The sequence below is a fragment of the Colius striatus genome, chromosome 6 (genome assembly GCF_028858725.1).
Source record: "Colius striatus isolate bColStr4 chromosome 6, bColStr4.1.hap1, whole genome shotgun sequence".
Lineage (NCBI taxonomy): Eukaryota > Metazoa > Chordata > Aves > Coliiformes > Coliidae > Colius > Colius striatus.
The window spans coordinates 8,071,968-8,094,468 of NC_084764.1; the positions used below are offsets into that span (position 1 = coordinate 8,071,968).

The 22,501-nt window shown below is 42.9% G+C and overlaps 1 protein-coding gene across 1 annotated transcript; it reads right to left on the reverse strand.

The window, feature by feature from the left end:
* Window positions 1-1,472: 1,472 nt before the first annotated feature.
* API5 (apoptosis inhibitor 5) lies at window positions 1,473-17,342 on the reverse strand. Its single transcript, XM_061997853.1, has 14 exons — window positions 17,148-17,342; window positions 13,595-13,756; window positions 12,524-12,617; window positions 11,472-11,537; window positions 10,981-11,132; window positions 9,449-9,655; window positions 8,804-8,908; window positions 8,043-8,132; window positions 7,518-7,699; window positions 7,240-7,333; window positions 6,678-6,734; window positions 5,769-5,845; window positions 5,276-5,412; window positions 1,473-3,734 (listed from the first exon to the last, which is right to left on the reverse strand). The coding sequence occupies exons 1-14, from the start codon at window positions 17,214-17,216 to the stop codon at window positions 3,655-3,657; spliced, it is 1,572 nt and encodes a 523-aa protein (XP_061853837.1). The 5' UTR covers window positions 17,217-17,342; the 3' UTR covers window positions 1,473-3,654.
* Window positions 17,343-22,501: the final 5,159 nt, after the last annotated feature.

Below are 22,501 nucleotides of genomic sequence, written 5' to 3' on the forward strand. Positions count from 1 at the left end.
GGCAGTGAGGGGCCCAACACTGAACACAGCACTCGAGCTGCAGCCTCACCAGGGCCCAGCACGGGGACAATCCCTGCCCTGGTCCTGCTGGTCACAGAACTTTATGGTAAAGGACCATTAACTGTGAAAAGAAGAAACAAGTTATATAAACAAACTGATAAAGCACAGACACCAGACTGGAGCATCAAGACAACCACACCAAATGGTCCTGAAGACCTCCAAAGCCCCTCTTAGTGATTAAGGGCGCATGTGCCCAAAGGGGACAGAGCCCATGGAAGTAAGTACTGAGAAAATAATGAATATGCACATATATATTCCAAAAAATTGATATAGGTATAACAGGGTAATGTAACAGTTGCAAGATGTAAACGTTTCTGCTTCTTGGGGACACCAGACTTGCTGGAGCTGCTGAACAGTAAAATTTGCCCTGTAACTCAAACCCATGAGGTAGAAACAAGAAAAAAACCCCCGAATCATAGAATGGTAGGGGTTGGAAGGGACCTTTAGAGATCATCCAGTCCAACCCCCCTGCAGAAGCAGGTTCACTTAGATCAGGTCACACAGGAACATGTCCAGACGGGTCTTGAAGACCTCCAAGGAAGGAGACTCCACACCCTTCCTGAGCAGCCTGTGCCAGGGCTCCCTCACCTCACAGTGAAATAGTTTTTTCTTATATTTAAGTGGAACTTTTTGTGTTTCAGCTTCATCCCATTACCCCTTGTCCTGTTGCTAGCTACTATAGAAAAGAGGGATGTCCCAACCTCCTGACACCCACCCTTTAGATATTTATAAATGTTAATGAGATCTCCCCTCAGTCTCCTCTTCTCCAGACTAAATAACCCCAGTTCCTGCAGCCTTTCCTGATATGAAAGATGTTCCATTCCCCTGATCATCTTGGTGTCCCTGTGCTGGACTCTCTCCAGCACTTCCCTGTCCCTCTTGAGCTGAGGAGCCCAGAACTGAACACAATACAAATGTGTCATAGTGGTTAAACACATGGGATTCAGTTTCTCCCGGAAGAGAGAACGTAATCCTACAACTATGATAGTTCCAGACTGCTAACAGTTTTCATTTCAGGTATATTACAGATTTCACCAAAAAATAAGAGGCTGCTACTCCAAGCCACTCTTGCTCTGTCATAAGATACTAACAAATTTTATTGCACTGCCAACATGGAGGAGGTTGAATAAGACAATGAATGACTCCTTTTCACATGATAATTCACAAATAAGGTGTATGACATGCAGCTTTTACTGAATAATTAAATTCCTATCCAAATTTTTTGCATTTAAAATTTGAATTGCTTAAAAGCTGAAACAGCTAATTCAAGCCTTGCGAAGCTCAGTGGCAAAAAGCTCAATACATCCACAGCAATTTAAAGAGCAAGTCACAAACAAAAAGGTACCACACAGTACCCTTTCACTAAGCCTACACAAAATAGTGCAGAGTAACTGTGAAACCACGAGCCAAACAAAATTACAAAATGAATTTATTCCAAAAGCGTTGAGGGAACATTTACAGTTCAACAAGATGGTAAACAGGTGTCTCCACAAGAACTCGCTGCAATGTAAGTAAATATGAAACTGGGGAAAAATAGTAACTATTTCTGAGGCCACCAGAACTTTGCACATCATCTCTGGAAAAAAAAGGGACTCCCGTGAAGGAAACTCACTGAAAACGCAGTGAGAAGATCAGCTGCTAGTACCTAGTTATTAGTCTAAACACAAGCCATGTTCAGGCTTCCGGATGACATTTTCAAATCTCAAAGAACTCAAACTATAGCCACAAGTGCAAAATGTACAATTTTTTTTCCCCAAATGAAAGCTTATGACCCATCTAGCACCTTTCAGACTGGCAGTTTGTTCTCACAAATTTGTCCTGGGGGGGGGAGTTGGACTAGATATCTTTCAAGGTCCCTTCTAACCCTTAAGGTTCTGTGAAGATTCTGTGAAGTTTGTTGGCTTTAGTGACACATTTTGAGTGTAGCAGAGCTCGCATGGAATCAGAAATACAAAGTCAGCTCACAGGTCCTGGAATGTCCAAAGTTTGCTGCTTATTGCTCCACAATGATGCATAAATAAGACTTCTAGTTTAGCATCAACGAGGTCTTGTAACTTTGAGTTTCATTATTTTGCCCTTCTGATTCTAGCGATAAATATTAAAGAGTGTTAATGAAGACACCTGAGAGATTCACAAGCAAATACAAATGGAACTAGGGAAACATCACTTTCAGGCATTTGTCTGAGTCTGTGAATATCAAATGGCCTGAGAGAAAAAGGAGGTTAAGAAATAGTCCTAATTCTTCTAAAGCCTAACCTATTTTACATACACTTCCTGGAACACTCATTAAAATTCTTCCCATCTGCCTGAATTTCTTTTTACTACCTGCTAATTCCTTTACAATGTTGAATGACCTGAGAAGTAAAAAGTTTGAGTGGTGAGAATTAAGAAAAAACAACAACAAAAAAAGCAGCACTGTGCTCTTACATTGTATTTTCTGGGTGCACACCAGTAAATAAGAATGCCAAGTTGCTATGAAAAAAAACCCAAACCAACCCAGCATGGAATTGTTAACTTTCAGACCTGAATTATGTAGCTGGAATTTTTTAACGTTACCCAAAATACAATTTTATTTATATATTTTAAAATGCACCTGTGTTGGTAAAAAAAAAAACCTCAAAGCACACACACACAAAAAATGTCATAAAACAAACAAAAAAAACCCCTCAAGTGCCAACTAATCCAGAAATCTGCCAAACACAGAAAAGAGCCAGGTCCAGCTATGGTCCAGCTCCAGTCTATGAAGTTTAATTCCTGCATCAGTCTTTACCCATTCCTGTAATAATTCTAGTCACTTCCTGTTTTGGGTTTGTTTTTTCCTGTTCATTACTGAAATTTCACAGCGTAACTATATGCACATATTCAAATCAAACATTAAAAATTCGTTTGCAAAACATCACTTTTGCATTACACTGCGGGGAGAAGAGGAAAGGTGTGCAAACCAAAAAAGGCCCCACCGCTTTCTCCACAATCTCTAAGTAAAAAGTACTGCTTCATGCTGCAAGCAAAATGAATTTCCATCCACGTTGCAAATGTTAAAACATCAGGCATGTATCTCATTCCATTCCATTTGAAAAAAACAAGAAAAGGAAATCAAAGCAAATCTCACAATGGTGCTCTTCTCCACATCTGGCAAAATATGGTTACAGGGGAGGAAAGGATCGCCTCAGCTGCTAAGCTTATCTGGCATGTATCTCTGCTGTCATGCCTCTCCTGTCCATCAATTTCATACATCAACTCAGAGATATAGTTTCAATCCTGCAGTAGTTGATTTTTAGGTTAATATACAAACTGTCAAGATGCAGCTTTTGAGAAAACATCTATGTTCTTTTCCAATTTTGAATACATCCTGAAGACACTTCCAAAAGAAGAACCCAAAACTGCCGACTGTAAGCATCCAAAAATACAGCTGTAGTTTCACTATGGACAAGTTGTAGTCCGTTAGAAAAGTAGATCATACATACAAAGGTATAAAGAACATTTAAGTCAGTCTTAGTGGAAGGCAGTCCTTGAAGGAAATGATATTCCAAGCCAACTTGCTGAGTAGCACTTTCACTTGAGCCCTGCAGGGCCACAGAAGATTCAGTGGCCTACTCAGTAGATTCTTCCTCGGCTACGATTGCCACGTCCTCCCCAGCCTCTTCCTCGGCCACCCCGGAAACCACCTCTTTGCTCTGAAATAAAAGTCAACACTTTTCATGCTCTGAAATAAAAGTCAACACTTTTCATACGTTGCATACAGACTAAATAGCAATAACCAGAGGTGTCGAAGGCCAACTTGAGTCCTGCTTCTATATCATCAGATCACCGAGTTACCCTTTGATAGACAACAGACCCCACCGACTGTAACAGGGGCTCAGGAGAACTTGCCTCTCCAAATGAAATGTGCTCTTTCTGCACACAACTGTCCCAGTATTTTGCAGCTACATGTGGGCCAATCCATTATCACAGAAATTGAAATGCTCTGTAAAAGAACTTAATTAGGCTGCCTAGCTCCTCCTGCTGTCCAACACCACATACAACCCCCAGGCATTTGTCAGACTTGCTCCTACTGATTTTATAAAATGATGGGAAACCACACCACTGCGGGCTCTCTGTCCCTAAGTTATCACCAGCATACTTAAGGACTTTTTTTCTGAGGTTAACTGTATCAAAATAAAAATCTTAGACACAGATGGATACCACACAAACCACTGGTATACTGTAGAATTTTTTCCTTTCCCTTTGTTAAGAACAAATCTGATTAACAAAATATTTTGTTGTTTTTATTTTTCTCTGCAGTGTTTCTTTATATTTCTTTTGAAAATAAATCAAACTTTCAGTCCCCTGTCATGCCTTCTGTACAGTCTTAAAACACAGGTCATGTTAATCTGTGACGAGAACCATGTGCTTATTAATCAAAAGCTGATTAGAGGCCAAGGCATCTCACTAACAAGAAACTGTAACAAGTAACAAAACATTTTTGGCTGAAAGCTTCCTATTTTTTAGAGCTGTAGCGCATCACCTGAAGTCTGCAGTAAGAAATTTGCAGCAGATTTAATCTTTTCTCTTTGTTTTATGCATACAGCAGTGCTTTGGATTAGTGTTCCCACCTAGGGGCATGGGGTGGGAATTTATCATAGCAGGCTGTTTACTTGACAGAGGTCACACAATATAGGCCCACACAAGGAAGACAAGAATGGGTTGCTGCCATTGTTAGCCATATTCATCCAGTCTGCAACCACTCTCAGGTTTCACCCAGAAACAGGACTCGCAGAGACAGAGTCTGGGAGCAGAAGGACGTAACTCTGCATGTGCGCAGCAAACCTGGCAATGCCCAGAAATTCTGGCTCAGGTCTGCAGAATCAGCAGAGGCTGGAATAGGAATTTAACAAAGGTCCAGTCACATGACAGGAGGTGGCCCAGCTTTGCCACTTGCAGCAACTGGGACATTTGGGGTGCGAGTGCTGCGTGTCGTAACACAGAACACAACAGTTAATGACTAACTATACTAAAACACTTCTAAACCTAACCTGCAAATGACATAATTTATAGGCTGGTAATGCTCAAATGCTGTCACAGATCAACAGCTAGAAGGTGACCAGTACACACAAAAACTGGTGACAGTACAATTTCACCTTCTGAGAACACGATACTCAGTTGGTTTAATTCATTTGCTCTCCCTACCCCAAGGCACAACTGTCACTAGACAGTTTTTCCAAGCTGCCTAACTTACCGTAAGAAAAACTACCCAGGTTACTGCTGTATTTTCCGCTGGGAGGATTATAGATTTGCCTGGCATCCCTTTTTGGTCCCGCCGAAGCTTTCTTTGGGGGTGAACTTGAGGTTGTATCTTCACTTGCTCTTTTTTGACTGGCAGAAGGAAACAAAAACCAGATCATTACACCTCTGTGGTGACAAGCAGAGCAGCATCAGTTCAGTCTCAAAGATTAACTACTGCGAGCTGGCAAGAGCTAATGAGGATGTCTGGAATAACACTTCAGAAGAGGAGGTAAGGTGGTGTCCAGTTGATTTGGTCTTGTATTCCCAAAATAAGACTAAAGTTACCACTCTACAGCCTCAATTCCTTCCAGGATGGGTGTTCATTTTTGATTGTGAAACTCCTAGCTCACATGCTGTGCACATTACATATACACAGCTTGGGATCTTTAGTTTGTAACCGGCAAAAATGAATGGCACCGTTGTGTTTGTCACTGAGAAGCGCTTACCTTGCGTCTGCCTTCTGTACTGGTTTCCAGGACAGTGTCACTGTACTTTTGTAAGAAGGAGGAATGTGGAAGAGATCCTATGGAGGCAAAAATCAGACAGGGTATTCTACAGTTCAACTCATGTTGATTGCCCTTCACCTGTCTACTGACTCTCCAGAATGACAGTTACTTCCTAACAATTTAAAATCCTTTTTGTAGTTGTGAGGCAGATGGACAAGGTGCCTTATCTGTCTGCCTTAGATTTTGCTAGGAAAGCTAGATTTATGTTAACAGGAGAGTGTCTATTACTGACACAATATGCTTTCTCTTTTTCCCTGTGCGCGCTGAGCATCTTATAATGAACTATAATGGCTCCTATAATGGTAAAAGACGGGCTTCTCAATACCGTTCAAAAGTTTTTGGTTTATAGTGGTGGCTGAAAGCAAGAGATGGGAAGTGAAGAGAGGAAAAGGTGGTTGGAAGAAATCAGAACAGTTTCAAGGGCTCTGGATGGAAGTGTCTTTTTGCAGCCCATCTCTCCTAGACTCTTTGGAGAAAAAGGGTTCTGTACAGCAGCTTGCCTGGCCTCCTCCCTCCTTCACATCTCTTCAAGTTACTCCATACCCTTCACTGACGCTGCAGGAACGGGAAATGACAAAGAAAAAGGCTCAGTCGGAACCCACAGACCCCTAAAGCATGGTCTGCTGCTCCTGTGGACAGCTACTGCTGCAAAAAGCATCCTCTTTTCCCAACAGCAGCAGTGGTGAAACAGCCAGTATATATGGCAGGTCCACATCTCTTCAGAAATAGTAAAGTGGCTGCAACCCTGAGCCAGTCAACATTAACTTTATAACACAATATGACTTAGGTAACTCTTATTCCTTTGTCTGCATAGGTGCACATTTACTTCTCCATCATGTGAAGACTTACCTTGATTAAAACATTAATGTTATTGGTTATTTTCAAGGCGACTACTTTAATCTTGTTCTGCAAAGAAAGAAACATTACTGAGTACCTACTCCAGCAGCTTTGTATTATGCCAACTGCATTTGATGAAGCTGTAACATTAACCCGACTGCCCCTCCTATTGAATTGCTACAGCAACAGAGTGAAAGGTGTGCATGCTTCTGAGTTTTCATTACAACTCCTTTTCAGGCTTCTGGCAGTCTTACACCAACCAGCTGCTTTTAGTGTACTTCCCACTAAATACCCCCTTTGACCCCAATATATGAAGATTTCCCCTTCAAAACACTGAACACACTTATTAAGCCAAGTACATGTGGATGCAGAGAGTAGCTACTAGTAGAAACTAAAAGGCCACCTTAGCTTGCAAAATGCACGCTCAGGTCCAATGCAGTTCCAACAGATGTTGGCAGTGTTATGCCCTTCATCTATCTGTGTGCTCACGAGAGGCTGAAGCCCGTTGATGTGCCAGTGGGTATTTTGATGAGCTCAATTAGAAAAAAATCAGAATTCCTGAACAATACTTTACCTCTTCTGTTTTCAAGGCTTCTCCTGTTTTCCCCTGAAGTGCCAGACGAAGCTGTCGAATATACACCTGCAGCCCTCGAGCAAAATACTGTAGCCTACAAAAGTTAAAAGCAATCTGTTAAATGCCCATAAAGTAAAAGCATAAGCGAAAGGAAGCTCTAATCTCACTTCCTTCTCCTTTATGAAACATCCTGAAAATACATCTACCAATCTGATTTGTCCTTCTTTATCATCCAGATAGCAATAACTCCCACTTTCTAACAGAATTCTAGCAATTACCTGATTTTGAAGTCTTTCAGTTTCTCTGCATTGAGCTTGGCTGTGAGGAAGTCTGGAAGCTTCCGACCCAGCTGATGGAAGCTATACAATAAACACTCCACATAACTGAACTGCAACTTGGGCTCTTCATTGCCGGCATTCTCCCCATTCTCTGCTTCCTCTGGAGGGAGAGGCATATACTCCTAAGCAAACAGAAAGGAAAAACAAATGCATGAGACACATTTTCAGAGACTGCTCGTTCTTTTGCAATGCTTGACTCAGGAAGTGTAACAGTGCAACTACCACAGGAAGCAATAATGCACTGCACCAGTGCTTTGGAAACAGCACTGAGTTTGCTTAAAGTTCTCAGTGCAGATACAGTCTTTAATCAACACAAGTCTCTTGTGATTATAAAACTTAAATATGAGTTTACTGGATTCAAAACAACTCTCTGTATGTACAAAGGCTTTGAATTATTTTGATCTTATATCATGAACAGAACTACTTTTGAAACAGCCACATGAGTAAAAATTGAATGATTCTTACCAATAACTTATCAAACAGCTTCTTCAAATTTGATTCAAGCTTTTCCATATCCCCACAAAACGAACTCATTTCAGCAAGAAGCTTCAAAACCTAGACAGAAGGACAGTCGTGTTTTTGGGTGGTAACTGAAAATACAAAGGCTTAACTTTCAACCTAAAAGCAATTATCATATCCTTATAGTTGTCCCAGCAGAGGTCAACTATTAACAGTCAACGCCCTCCCAAACATCAGGAAAGAATACAAGGAGGAAGAACATGCCCAGTCTGTTTTTCGTGCCCTCAGATAGAAACACAGGTTTGTGCTTTCTAATCCTGAAAAGCATTTAGCAACATGTAAAGAAAACTTCACCCCTCATGGCTACAGCACAGCTCACCTTCAAAGTGAGACTCACAGAGAACTAGCTGAAGCTGTAGCAGTGATTACTGTAAACAAAATTACAGACACTAAGCTACTCCCTTAGGAGGCTAAATTAGCACAAGGCATGCAACAATCATTTCAGTTAATGCCATGTGCTTAAAAAACAATGACAGCAATATAAAACCAGTTACACTGATAGATTTATTCTGGCCTTCCCTCAAAAGCCTGGGACAGGTGACACATGCTTTAAAAGGCAATGCTCAGTCATGCCTCAGAGAGCAAATATTTTTTTCTAGCATACCTACTTTTCCACTTCAGAAACAAGTCAGCAATTTTTCAAATACCTCTCTTTGTCCAAAATACTTATTTCCTACAAACTGAAAGACATTTGAGCTTTGGCTTACCTCTAACTGGATATCAAGACCCTCCACTGGAGTAGTCAAAGAACTGAGGTTTGGCAGAACGTGCTCACAGAAGTAAGTAACAAATTTTGTTGAATGAACATTTTTCTGCAAAGAACCAAGACATTATTCAGGCTACTCCAAGTTCCATGGTGTAAGGTATTTTTCCCCAATCACTCTGCCCCCTTTATGGAATCATACCACAGAGCTATACCTTCAAACTTTACCGAACTTCCCTCTATCTCCTAAAATGCAGGCAGCCTTCCAGAGAGCTTAAATTCAGAGGCTGTCTGCAACAGGGACTGAAAAGATTGCCCATAACTCAAGAATAGGCCTTGAAGTGCTGCAATTGCCTGGCACTAGACTCAGAGTAATCATACATGTATGAGCCTTACGTGAGAATCTCGTCGCAATTCACTGCAACATCTTACATTTGAAAGAAAATGTCCAAGAGCAGAGAGTAAACCAAAAGCTTTTTGTATTCAGAGGCTTTGAGGATATTTTACAACATTTTAGTACATTAGAAGTTGAAGGTTGAGACGTGCTGATATGTTTGTCATTCTAAAATAAACACGGAGAACACCCAAAGAGATACTACAGCCATTCACTTTCCACTGTACTCCTGACACGAAGCATAGCAATACATACCGAGAAGAGTGGCACTGCTTGCCGAGTACACTGCAGCAGTCTGTCCACACAATCTGGATCAGATGGATTGAAGGTTTGTTCCAGGTCAGCTTGTTCAGCTACCAGCTCCACTAGTTGTTGCCTTCCACTTACTGTCTGTAAGCTTTTTAATCCAGACAGTATCTTCATGAACAAAACAAACTCCTCGCCCGTCACATCTTCCAGCACCTCAACAGAACACCAGAAAATACATTTCTGTGGTGGTAATTTGCAAACCTACAAGTCAAACTTACTCACTTTGAAAAAGTAAAGTATGCAGATATTTAAATTGAGCTCCTAGCTATTTCAAACCAGAAGTTTAAAGGAACACGTGAAAGCACACAGTGTAACTGCAGGCACTTCCAAATTAACTGCCAGCAATTTGTACACGAGAAACATTTTCCTTGAACTTTAACCTTAAGAGCAAATTTCTTACCCAATAAAATCATATGGTTCAGGCAGAATAAATGTTTAATGAGTATTTACTCATTATTGATTGCTTTAATACTTTCTGTATAATTCTCAGCTAGAGGAATGCACAGGAATCTCATGAAATTTAACAAAGACAAATGCAAAGCCCTGCACTAACTTCCTGAACTAACTTCCCTCCATAAGCACACTTTGGGGACTGACTGGCTGAGGAACTGCTCAGAAAGACTCCGAGGGTTCTGAGGGAACAGCAGGCCAAACAGAAGGATCAGCAGCATTCCTGGAGTCCTGGGCTGTGACAAGAACATAGCCAGCAGACCCAGGGAAGCAAAGGGATCAAAGTTCACCTTTGCTATGGCCTCATTAGACCACATGTGGAATACTGCACCTAGTGCAGTGCCCTCCTGCATGAGGAAGTTGTTGGGAAGATTTAGAAAGACCAGCCAAGAAGATGATCAGGATCTAAAACATATGATCTGTGAGGAGAACCTAAAGAAACTAGGCTTTTTGAGCCTAAAGTAATGACAGTGATAAAGGGGTGAGGCAACCTAACACTCATCTTCCAATACTTAGGAGTAAGTCACCAAGAAGAGGAGCCAGGCTCTTTACCGAGGTGGACAGGCTGAGAATGAGACAATGATACAAAACTGAAACAGGAGGTTCCAGCTGGGTTAAAGAAAAAATTCATGTTGAGGAAAATTAAAGATTGGAGCTGGTTGCCCAGACAGCATCAGATGGGAAATCTCCATCCTTAGAGATTTTGAAAACCTACCTGGACAAAGCACTAAGATATGATTTAAATTCTGCCAAATATGATTAACACAGGTTAAAAGTCCCTTTCCAAAGTGAATTACTAAGATTCTAGTAAGTCACTGTTAGAAAGTGAGAAGAACCCTACATTATTTTAACATTCCCACCAAAAAATCCTGCGAAATTTGAATTGTAGCAGAACAGGATAAGTAGAAGATCTCATTTGTACAGTGCTTAACTCTGCATGTGGTTTAAACAAACAGACCTCCGAAGCAATGCCAGTGACAAGGGAGAGTTTGATAATACTTCAATTTGTACTGAAATAAGACACTTACCTTCTTTGATTCAGTCAGTATGAACTCTTCTACCTCCTTTGTCATCACCTCCTCAGGCAGAGTTTTCAGTTTTGTAGAGAGGAATTTGATGGCTCTCTCTCTTACAATATCCTCTCCCTGAAGAATTTGGCTGAACAAGCCTCCCAAAGTCCCTGAATGCAGAATAAATTAGGTAAAGCAAATTATTTTAGAGGAGATGAACCTTCTATGCAGAAGTTCCCCCCTCTAAAGACTCCACAACACATTTAAAAATAACTCCTATATTAACTTTTAATAAAAATCCCAATTTTCACATAGCTTGCTGTAAGAATCCACATTCTTTCATTCAGATCCACAGTTATTGAAAAGTTCAGTTTGTAAAACCCAACCATGTCTCTGTGTGTCTAATTTCTGTATTGTGCTAAGAAATTACAAAATTGAGACATGTTCTCATCCTGCTACAGACTGGGAGGTAGTAAGAAAAGGCTTTTGTAGAAAAATGTGTCCTTTACCTTTAGCATCCATCTTAAATATACTGAGCAAAGCATTGTTCACCAAATTGAATTCTGCAGAATCATCTGGAGAGAGAAAAAAAACCCTGATATGCACATGCTTGAAATGCAAACGTAAGAAAGCAAAACCAAAGACAGACAACATCACACAAGAAATATTCCATCCTCAGGATTTGATGATAAACAACAGAACTTGTATTTTTAAGGACTGCTAGACTAAGAAAGTAGAAAGTCATGATTATACACACTGGAAGCAAAACAAAAAGCTATTTGCCACCTCAGCTTCTCTGCCAAAACATTAACTTACAAATTTGATGGGACTGGAAACTTGAAGGGAAGTTATTAATCAATAGATTTAGTCATTTTAAGGAACACTTGAACAAGCAAGTTGAACCTTACTTAATCAAGGCAAAATAGTTATTTCTTTTTAAACTGTGATCTATGGTATTTTTAGGTGAGACAAACAACTTGCCTCTTGGACTAAATGGAGAAATGTGTAAGTCTGTCTTTCAAAAAATAGTCTGAGAAGCTCTGTTTTTAATACAAATTTGAGCATCTGACATTTATCACTCTGTAACTTACTGAGATAAAATACTATATGGGGGAGGGGGGTTAAGTTCTGAATTAAATATTTTGTACTAAAAATGTATTGTATGGAAGAAGATGCCTCCAGGATTTCTAAGGTTACAATCAGAAATCCAGTAACTCTTTCAGAAGGCAATTTGCTGCAGAGGAGGGTACTTTGTTTTGGTTCCACTCCCCATCCTTTTTGTAGAGATGCTTCCAGAGAACTTGAATGCAATAAAATGTTATATTTAAAAAAAGATGTTTCAAGTTTAAATTAGGATGATTACTGCCCTTTCAGCAAAAGTAACAGGGTAACTGTGCAGCAATTATAGAGGGGTGGGAAAGAGTAGAAGCAGAACATAGAAGCATCAGGGCAGACTGCTTTGTAACAAATTATGAATCAGTAGGAGTGTGTCACAGAACAGAACTGTATACACTGAAGTGGCCACAAGGAAATGAGCCAGGAAATGACCAATGTCTCCCACCTGACTGCAGAAGCTGGGTCAGTATGTCTGCTACCCGAGGAAGATTGTCTCCAGTAGCAAACTGAGGCAACTCCTTGATTGCCTGACGCCGGATCTGTCAGTGTGATGGAATTGAAATAATTACAGATCGATGTAATTACAAAAGAAGTTTCAGACAATTCAACTACTAAAGTTTGGCAGAAAAAACAGTCATATTTGAGAAAATGACCACATATTCCTATGCGACCTGATCTCTAAAGGTCCCTTCCAACCCCTACCATTCTATGATTCCATGATATGCTTTTAACTTTAGTATGATATTCAGATCATGATGTTCAAGTTGCAGATCTTAATGGCAGCCAAAACTTTCTATTTGCTACAAAACCATTATGATGTATTTATGAAGAAAATAATGTATTTTTCTCAGGTCTAGAACAGCACTGAGGAAAAAACAGATTCAAACAGCACCTCTGTACACACAATCGTTCATTTGATCAACAAAATCATCTGTGCTGTTATGGAGTCTTACTTGCCAACAGGAAGGATATCTCTGCACATGGCAGAGATAAACTTCAGCTTTAGTTCCCAGCACTGATAAAAATCCTTGAATGATCAGCTCAAATCACTTAAGATGTGATGATGAAAGATGCTTCAAAGGTACAGCTTCTATCCACATCACAGAAGCAGTATGAAGTATCTCAAGGTTTCTGTAACAATAGCACATCCAGAATCACATCCCCACGGTTCTTAGGTGCAAACAAATTTTCTTGCCCCCAGAAGGATTTAGAAGAATCGATTACCACAAAGTGCTTTTTGAAAGGAAAAAAATGGAGCAGATATTCAAACAGACTTTATCTAAGTTTCTTTCTGCTGAGCTATTTCTCTGAACAATAATGGGAGTGAAAAGACAAATGAAAACTGATGTTTCTTTCCATTACACCACAAATTCTCCTATTGCAGGAGTACAACTAGGTATTCCACAGACCAACCCTCCTCTCCCAAAAGACATAGCCTATTAAAAAATAAAAAGAGAAAGGAATTCAAAACAACAACCCACAACATATCAACTTGCTACAAGGTCCTTATTCTTACAGAAACATCTTCATCCTCACAGAGGTCCAACTGGGCATTGATAGCAGAGTCTGCTAGCTCAGGAAAATGCTTGAAGAACTTGGGAATAAACTGGGCTGCAAGTCTCTTCTCCTTAGCACCTCCCTTGACACCATCCAAGATTGCCTGGTACGCATCCTTATGCTGAAAGGGGAAAAAGAGAATGCATAAACAATAAGATCTTGGGTTATTCTCAAGACAAGGAGAGGATTTTTTCTCCCCCATACACTTCATCTATTTAAGTGAACTATATTATACAAGCTCCATATAAAGAATGAAATTTAGCTGTTAGACTAATATAACCATGCCAGTTTAAACAATTTACCTCCACTGACTGTTTTTTACTGTTATTGTGGTTCCCCTGTCCAAGTTCAAACTGCCCACCCTAAGGCTGACAGCTCTTGCACACTACTTTTAAGTCAGCACTCATCTACTCACATGATCACTTGGGTAGTTTTTCAAGGAGTTTTAGTCTTCTGTCTGATCTTTTATTGTCTCTCAAGTGGATGTTACCTCGCTCAGCCACTGTGGGATCTCGAGTGATTTTTAACATCTATTGTGCTAAAGCACCTTTGGCACCTATGGAAGCAGTTTACTTAATAACAAATATAGTTCCTAAAAGATCTGTTAACAGAGGCTAGATTAAAACCAAAAAGATCTGCAGTTGAAATACAGAAATAAGCCACTTAACCAACAGAACAGAATATTCTCTAGCTGCTTTGATGACAATCACAGAGGCATTTCTGAATTTGTGCCTGCATGGCTGAAACTCCAGAATAAATGCCAGTCTTTGTTGTGGTTGGGTATGTGTCTGCAAAACACAAGCACTATTAGGATGCCAGCAGAAATCACAATCTCCTATCACCAATTTTCCTCATGGTTGTGAAAAGAACGCTTTAGACAACTTCTCCTACTTTGAATAGCAACATCAACGGCCCAGGACGCTTTGCGTCATTCATGTGAAGCTTCCCAGAGCCACGTGTATCATCACTCCTACTCCAAGTAAAACTTTCCCCTTAGTAAATCAAGATGTTTATTTACAAAGCAGTACACTGCATCAATTCCCCCTGAAGTAAGCTGTATTTTAACATGTGCTGTCAACTCTCTCTACACCTGGATTCTCTGAACTGGATTGGAACACTAATCTGGAAGAGAAATAACCAAGGGAAAAAAAACAGGTTTGCTCTTCAGCTGATCTCCATCCTGTTTGCTCTGCAGTTGTGCCAACACAGTGCACTCAACAGCACAAACAAAGAAATGCACCTTTTTACAGCCACAGGTTCTCAGACTTCATATGAAGAAGAACTTTTTTGCGGACCAAATGATTTGATAGGCATTACAAAAGCACTCATACAGCAATGAAAGAGTAGCCTGTGGGCCTTGAATTTGTATTACTGCACTAATTAGGTAAAACACAGTTCAGAAAGGAGTTTGTTTTTCCCTGAACCTGGCAGCACCGAATGCTCAAGGAAAAAATGGGCACCTGCTGAAGCAGAGTGATCCTTCATTTTTGTACATTTCCTCACAATCTGCAACACAGGAATGTCTCAAGGCAAAGACAGTGCCCAGAGCTTTATTTTTAATAACTGTGGATTGACCAATCACCCATTAATTTCTCTCCAGTAGTTTCTCTTCAAACTCTATCGGGTCTCGTGACAAGTTTCAGAACGTATTCTGGAGAAAAGTTTGTCTTCCTCTATTATTTTAAGCCTGTTTCCTGGCAGGTTTTTTTCAAGTTCTCACCTCAATCCCACTCATGGGGTAGACTTCTTATATTTGAGCCTCTCTTCCTTAGTGAAATACTCTTTTACACATATACTACTTCCTGTCTTTTACATTATTTTTCTTAACATCATACTTCTGGTTGTCTGCTTGTTCTTCTCATCACCTTCAAAGTTTCTTTTTTGACACAGGGAGGCTGTGAATTTTTGTAGTGAGAGATCATGTTCATCAGGTTAAGAGATAATAAAGTGAGAAGTAGGATAAAACTGATGGATAAGGAATAATTACTCATGGCTTCTCAGAATCCAGAAATCCGAGCCACCAAGCAAGGCTATTAAGTGACAAGTTCAGAGGAGAGAACTCCTTCACAAAGGTTAATGGAACACTTTGCCACAGAACGTTTGCATGCCACAAATATCATCAGTTAAAAAAAAAAGCATCAGAGACGTTTGCTGAACAACTGTAGTTCTTCCAGTACAGCAATTACAAAGACACTATCACTGGATCTGGAAGCTGGAGAGAGGGAGAGCTGGGAGAATGTATTAGGAATCATCCTTCTATACTCACCCTCAGAGCCTATACACATTTACTATTGATCCCTGACAGAGGCTCCATTTCTTAGCTAGGCTGGAGTTCATTCCACTCAAGAGGGCCATTCCCATCTTACAAAAGCTGCCCCCAAGAGTCTGAATGATGGACTATGCATTTGTAAAACGGCACAATAACAGCATTTCCTTTATCCTGCATCTCTACCTATAGTTCCCAACGTTTTAGCTGTATGGTTTTGGTTGTCTCCAAGACGATGTTTCTGTTGGACTGTCTGCAAGGATGCTTTGCTTCAGCAGGGCAGAATTACCCAGGCAAAGTGAACAGCCTGGAATTAAAAAAGATCCAACCCAAACAACAACCACGTTATTTGCTCTCTTAAAGCACCTTCCAAATTGCCTTGTATAGTAGTATCTAGTAAAAAAATCCACTCTATATACGTGCAAAGCTAACTTCCTACTTATGTACATAACGACCCAAAAAAGAGGATCTGCTGCTTTTTCAGGTAACCCTTCAGTAAAATGAGAGCCTAATGTAATGCAAAACCAAGTTTTAACCAACCATAATACTTCGCATTGGTAGCATTTTTGTGAGTAGTTCAGTGATGGTGCAAACGAATGGCAGATCTTGCCAGGATTGTACAGGCAAAAATCTGCTTCAGCCGGAAGGCTCGACCTACCATTCTCGCCTCAAGGAAAAAAAAGAAAAGGCTAGAAGCTGTTATCAAACCATAATAGGCTTTAGTTTCCTCACACAAGCATTTTAGCAAGAGAGCCCGCGAGAAACTCCCGGGCACTGCCAGCACGCCGGATCAGATCCGGGTGACTACCGGCGTCTTCTGGAAGGCCTGAACTCGCCAGGCAAAACTCCCCGCCCCCACACAACTACAAGTTTGACTCTAATAAGCAGTTCATATGCGTGACGCTACATTTGAAGGGTGATCTGCCGACCGGACAGGCGCAGGATGCTGCGAAAGCGGCGGGAGCTGTTTCCGTCCTTGCAGAGCTGCAGGCGCCAAGCTCATCGCTAACCCCCACCCCGTCTCCCCCCTCGCACGGTTCCTAAGGAAACCCACACCGAGAACAACCCCGGAGCCCGTCAGTTATGCGGGGAAGCGGGGAGCGAGCAGCAGGGGCTGTCCGGCGGCATCCCGTCCCTCTCGCCCACCGCCCGCCCCGCCTCGGCCTGCCCGGCCCTCAGCTCCCCCGGGACGCGCTACTCGGGCCCGAGGCCTGTCGCGGCCTTGCAGGCCGCAGCCACGCCGCACCTGCCCCGCCGTCTCGGTGGCGTCCGCCAGGATGCCGTAGTTGCGGTAGAGTTCCTCCACGGAAGGCATGGTGCGGCGGAGAACGGGCAGGAGCCGCCGCTGCAACCGAGGCCGCCACTGACGCCGCCGCCGCTCGGGCCGCCGCTCCCGCTCGGGCCGCCGCCGTCAGCACCGACAAGGCGGCAGTGACAGAGCGGCGCCTTGCGGCGGCGCCCGCGCCGCGCCGCGCCCCCCGGCGGCTGGCGGTGGAGCTACCGAGCCGCGCCGCAGCGGGCTCCTTGTGCAGCCCTGCTTTCCGCCTTGGGTTAGTTTCCTTTCCCCCCGCTTTTTTCTTCTGGCTTTTCTTCGCATTCCTCCTCTTTCCCCCGATTACTGTCTTCCCCCAGCCACTCGTATCTCTTTGTTCCTCATATACAGTATGAATCACAGAGTCACAGAATCGTAAGGTTTGGAAGGGACCTCGATAGATCACCCAGTGCAACCCCCCTGCCAGAGCAGGACCACCTACAGTAGGTCACACAGGAACTCGTCCAGGTGGGTTTGGAATGTCCCCAGAGAAGGAGACTCCACAGCCCATCTGGGCAGCCCGTTCCAGTGCTCCCTCACCTGAACAGGGAAGAAATTCTTCCTTGTATTTCTTTGGAACATCTTGTGTTCGAGTGTACACCCATTGACCCTTGTCCTGTCATTGGCCATCACTGAGAACAGCCTGGCTCCATCCTCCTGACACCCACCCTTTATGTATCTGTAAACATTAATGAGCTCACCCTTCAGACTTCTCCAAGCTGAAGAGCCCCAGCTCCCTCAGCCTTTCATCGTAAGGGAAGATGCTCTACTCCATCAGCTTTGTGTCCCTGTGCTGAACTCTCTCCAGCAACTCCCTGTCCTTCTTGAACTGAGAGGCTCAGAACTGGACACAATATTTCAGATGTGGTCTCACAAGGGCAGAGTAGAGGGAGAGGAGAACCTCTCTCGACCTACTGCCTACAGCCCTTCTAACACACCCCAGGATGCCATTGGCCTTCCTCCCACGAGGGCACATGGCTGGGTCATGATCATCCTGCTGATGAAAGATATATGGAAAATGCCTTTCCTGCATGGAGCTCCTGGTTCAAAAAAGACTGCTTGCTTGTGAATTGGTGATTTTAATTTTTTTTCTCCACAGGAGAATACCGTCTAATTCCAGCATATAGGTACCAGCATTTAGCATATATGCTACCATATAGACACCAAAGTATCTGCAACTAATGTCAATGGAGGCAGCAATAAGCTCAAATGACCTAAACATGAATTGAGGCAAAAGTTAAAAAGCTGAAGCAGCGTTTTCACCTTATCTTAAGATGCTTTAGCATCCTGCTGATTCCACAGGCACTTGAAAGAAGATTCCCCACATGTTGACCTCAGTCTGAGCTGACCAAAACTCCAGACCCTTCTTTCATATTCTTTCCAGGAGAATAAAGGGTGCTTATGCCAGAATGGTGAGGGTTCGAAGGGCCCTCCAGAGCTCACCCAGCCCAACCCCCTGCTAAAGCAGGTTCTCCTTGAGCAGGGGGCACAGGAATATGTTCCAATAGAACAATGGAAAATAAAGTGTGTAAAACTGAGTCCATTTATTAATTTATGCTGGATGAGCAATTGATCCCGAATTCTTCTAATTTTTTTTGTAGAACTGGGTTTGAGTCACTAATAGAACTTAATTTTACAAATGAAAGGATATAGCAGTTATTGCCCAACCATCTTAAGAATCTCTTCAGGTTTTTCAGAAAAACAGTGTCCAGATATCAAGGTGAAATGTGAAGCACAGACATAAAGCCCATATTAGCACACATTAAAGTATCTTGCATGGTGATAAGCATCTAACTGCTGTGTTCAGCCATCCTAAATTCCTTCTAGCATAATCTGATTTTCTTGCAAAATTTCTCTCCTGGCAACTCTGCCCATTTTTTTCTCCCATAGGAGCAGCAACCCTGGTTACTGTGCCTTGATGAGGCCTCATCTGGAGTCCTGTGTCCAGTTTTGGGCTCCCCAGTTCAAGAGAGACAGGGAACTGCTGGAGACACCAAGATGCTGAGGGGACAGGAACATCTCTCTGAGGAGGAAAGACTGGAGGAACTGGGGCTGTTCAGCCTGGAGAAGGCTGAGGGGTGATCTCATCAGTGCTGATGAGTACTTAAAATGTCAGGATGTCAGGAGGATGGGGTGAGACTTTTTTTTCTGTGGTGGCCAGTGACAGGACAATAGACAAGCTGGAACACAAAAAGTTCCACTTGAACACAAGCTGCCCAGGGAGGCTGTGGAGGCTCCTTCTCTGGAGATCCACCAACCGGCTTGGACACTTTCCTGTGTCCCCTGATGGAGGGGAACCTGCTTGCGCTGGGGTTGAGCTGGATGAGCTCTGCAGCGCCCTTCCAGCCCGCACCACTCTGTGATTCCATGTTGAGAACCGCTGTGCCTGAGGCGAGCACGAGTGGCCCAGGCCGCGCTCCCCCGCGCCAGCAGGCGGCGCTGTGTGGCCGCGGACGGGCCGCGCGCCGCCATCGGCGCTCTGAGGCGGCTCCGCAGCGGCACCGGCGCCCGCGCTCAGGCGGGACGGAGCCTCCATCACAGCGCTGTCAGGGGGCGCCGAGGGAAGCGCTGCACCCAGGCTGTTCAAAGCGTCGACTCCAAACTCAGCCGGAACATGAGATTAGAGGAAAAGAGCTGCTTGGGTTTTTTCCCCCCTTGTTCCCCGCGCCCCCCTCAGTTGCTGCCTTCCTACGTATGATCACAGTCTGGTTCAGTCTGTCTTCACAGAATCATGGAATCACAGAACAGGGTTGGAAGGGCCCTGCAGAGATCAAGCCCCAGCTAAAGCAGGTTCCCCTCCATCGGGAGGCACAGGAACGTGTTCAGGCTGAAGGAGCCTCCACATCCTCCTGGGCAACCTGTGCCAGGGCTCCCTCACCTCAACAGTGAAATAGTTTTTCCTTGTGTTTAAATGGAACTTTTTTGTGTTCCAGTTTCTTTCCATTACCCCTTGTCCTGTCGCTGGACACTACAGAGAAAAATGCTGCCCCATCCTCTTGACATCCACACTTTAAACACAGTGTTAATGAGGTGTGTCCCCCCTCCTCCCCCTTCATTTCTCCGGGCTAAACAGCCCCAGTTCCTGCAGCCTTTCCTCACAAGAAAGATACTCCAGTCCCTGATCATCTTGGTAGCCCCATGGTCGACTGTCTCCAGCATTTCCCTGTCTCTCTTGATCTGGGGAGCCCAGAACTGGACACAGGACTCCAGATGAGACCTCACCAGGGTAGAGGAGAGGAGAAAGATAAAACTGTTTACCCTGTGACAGTGCGTGGGAATTTTAGAATATCCTTTTAAATGATTCATGAACCCATTAGTAATGTTCACTCTGTTCCATAGCTCAGAAGCCACCATAGCCCTGACAAAGTTGTTGTGCCTTGCATATTAACTACAGTTAATTGGCACTGTTATTTGGAGCTCAGAATGCTGTGTGCCTTTCCATGCAGGCAAGGTTATGTAAAGATTGAAAACTCGGCCTTTGTCTGAGTCAATTTGATTTTTGTTTGTATGGAATGTTCAAACCCAGCAATAAAAGCAAAGGCAGAAAAAAATGGGACTGTGAAATGTAATGTCTGGGAAGAAGACTTAAAAGAAGGACGTGGCATCTGGCAAACATTCAGCTTAAGGAGCGCTATGGGAAGGGGACAGCTGATTGGTTTATACTGAGTTTATTCTACTTCTCCTGAAAAGTTCTACATGCATACAGTGCTGGTTAGGGCAAATTAATGGGACAGATGATGAGTACTCCATCCTCCTCTTGAAAAGATACAAAATGACTGGGATGTTAATGTGTGTCTCTGCTAGCATCATTGAATTGCCACACCATGATCTCTTCTACCTCTTGGGACTTTTAAATATGATCCTGCTGCTCCTTCCCTGGGCTCATTTTGGGCAGTTCAACTCTGAATTGAGGCTCCAAGCATTTGCATTTTCATGCTGGCACTTCAGGGTTAGCATGCTGGAGCAGGACAGCAGTAGCCCAGCTGCACCCATCTTTTGGCCAGTTTTTAGAATCCTGGTAAGGAGACAAGCAGTGCTAAAGCCACACAGCAGCAAGAGGGGAAAAATTCTCCATGGCTTCTGTGTCTTTGCAGTGGCATTTGCAATGACATGGAACACTGTTTATATCTGTGCTGGCTGACAAGAGTGTGAAAACGACACTGGCTGCACACAAGGAGCTAGACAGTGAAAAAAGAGAGAGGATAGTCATGAGGATGATCTAAAGCCACCCACTATTTCCCTACCTCTAGTCTTGGACCCATCTGTCTTGCTGTGCTGCATGTCAGTAGCACCAGCATCTAGCCAGCTTTTGTACATCACAATCCTAAAATGGTGGTGGTTATATTCCCTTGTTTGTTTGTAGCTGGTTTTAGCAACATTCTCCTGAAAAATCCCATCAGTGGAGCTGGAATATCTGGAGTATTTGGAATATATGTTCAAAATGGGACAATAATAAATGGTCCCTTCCACCTGGGTGAAATACTGTGGGCTGTAGCAGGCTGTGTAAGCATGACCAGGGAAAGCAAAGTCTGCAGCACTCGCTGTTCCCCCAAATCATAGTTTGAAATTGAATCTGTGAGTAACTGATCCCTTTCTGAGCTCTGGAACAGGCTGTCGTGATGGGCTGTGGAGTCTCCTCTGGAGACATTCAAAACCCACCTGGACGAGTTTCTGTGTGACCTACTCTAGCTGGCCCTGCTCTGGAAGGGGGGTTGGACTGGGTGATCTTTCAAGGTCCCTTCCAACCCTTAAGATTCAGTGATTCTGCTTGGAACTTGAATGAAATAATACCCCTCTAACACTCTGAGCCACTCTAATGAGAAAAATCACCCTAGGTGGATTTAGGCCTTTATTAAATTGGAAAAAAAGTTTGATGGTAATTTCCATTTACCCTAAAAAAGAAACAGACTAAATTTTCCCTTCTCCCACTTCTTGAACTAGAGAAATCAAACTGCCAAATAGGTTTGTTTGGTTGGTTTTTTTCCTGGCATAGCTCTATGACTTGTTATCACGAGGATGTCAGTTAATGGGTAGTTTGTTATGGTCTTAATGTAGCTGTGCCAGCTGAGGTTTTGCATGTAGAGAAGGTCTTACTCTAAGCTCTAAACTCACAAAAAAAAAGAACTACGCTTTCTGTTTACTAAATTGTCTTCTGAAGATTTCAGTGTGTTCCTTAATGTTTTTCTCCTCAACACTATACTGTATTAAGTAAAAGAATCTACAGGCATGTATTACATGTATTACCCTGGAGAGGAACAGATACTATACATTTTCCTAGGTATTTTGCA

Coding starts and splice junctions, on each gene's coding strand:
- API5 (XM_061997853.1), bottom strand. CDS start 17,216: ATGCCTTCCGTGGAGGAACTCTACCGCAACTACGGCATCCTGGCGGAC. Junction 13,757..17,147: donor CCACCGAGACGGCGGGGCAG/GTGCGGCGTGGC, acceptor TTCCCCTTTCAG/CATAAGGATGCGTACCAGGC. Junction 3,735..5,275: donor CCTGGGTAGTTTTTCTTACG/GTAAGTTAGGCA, acceptor CTTTTATTTCAG/AGCAAAGAGGTGGTTTCCGG.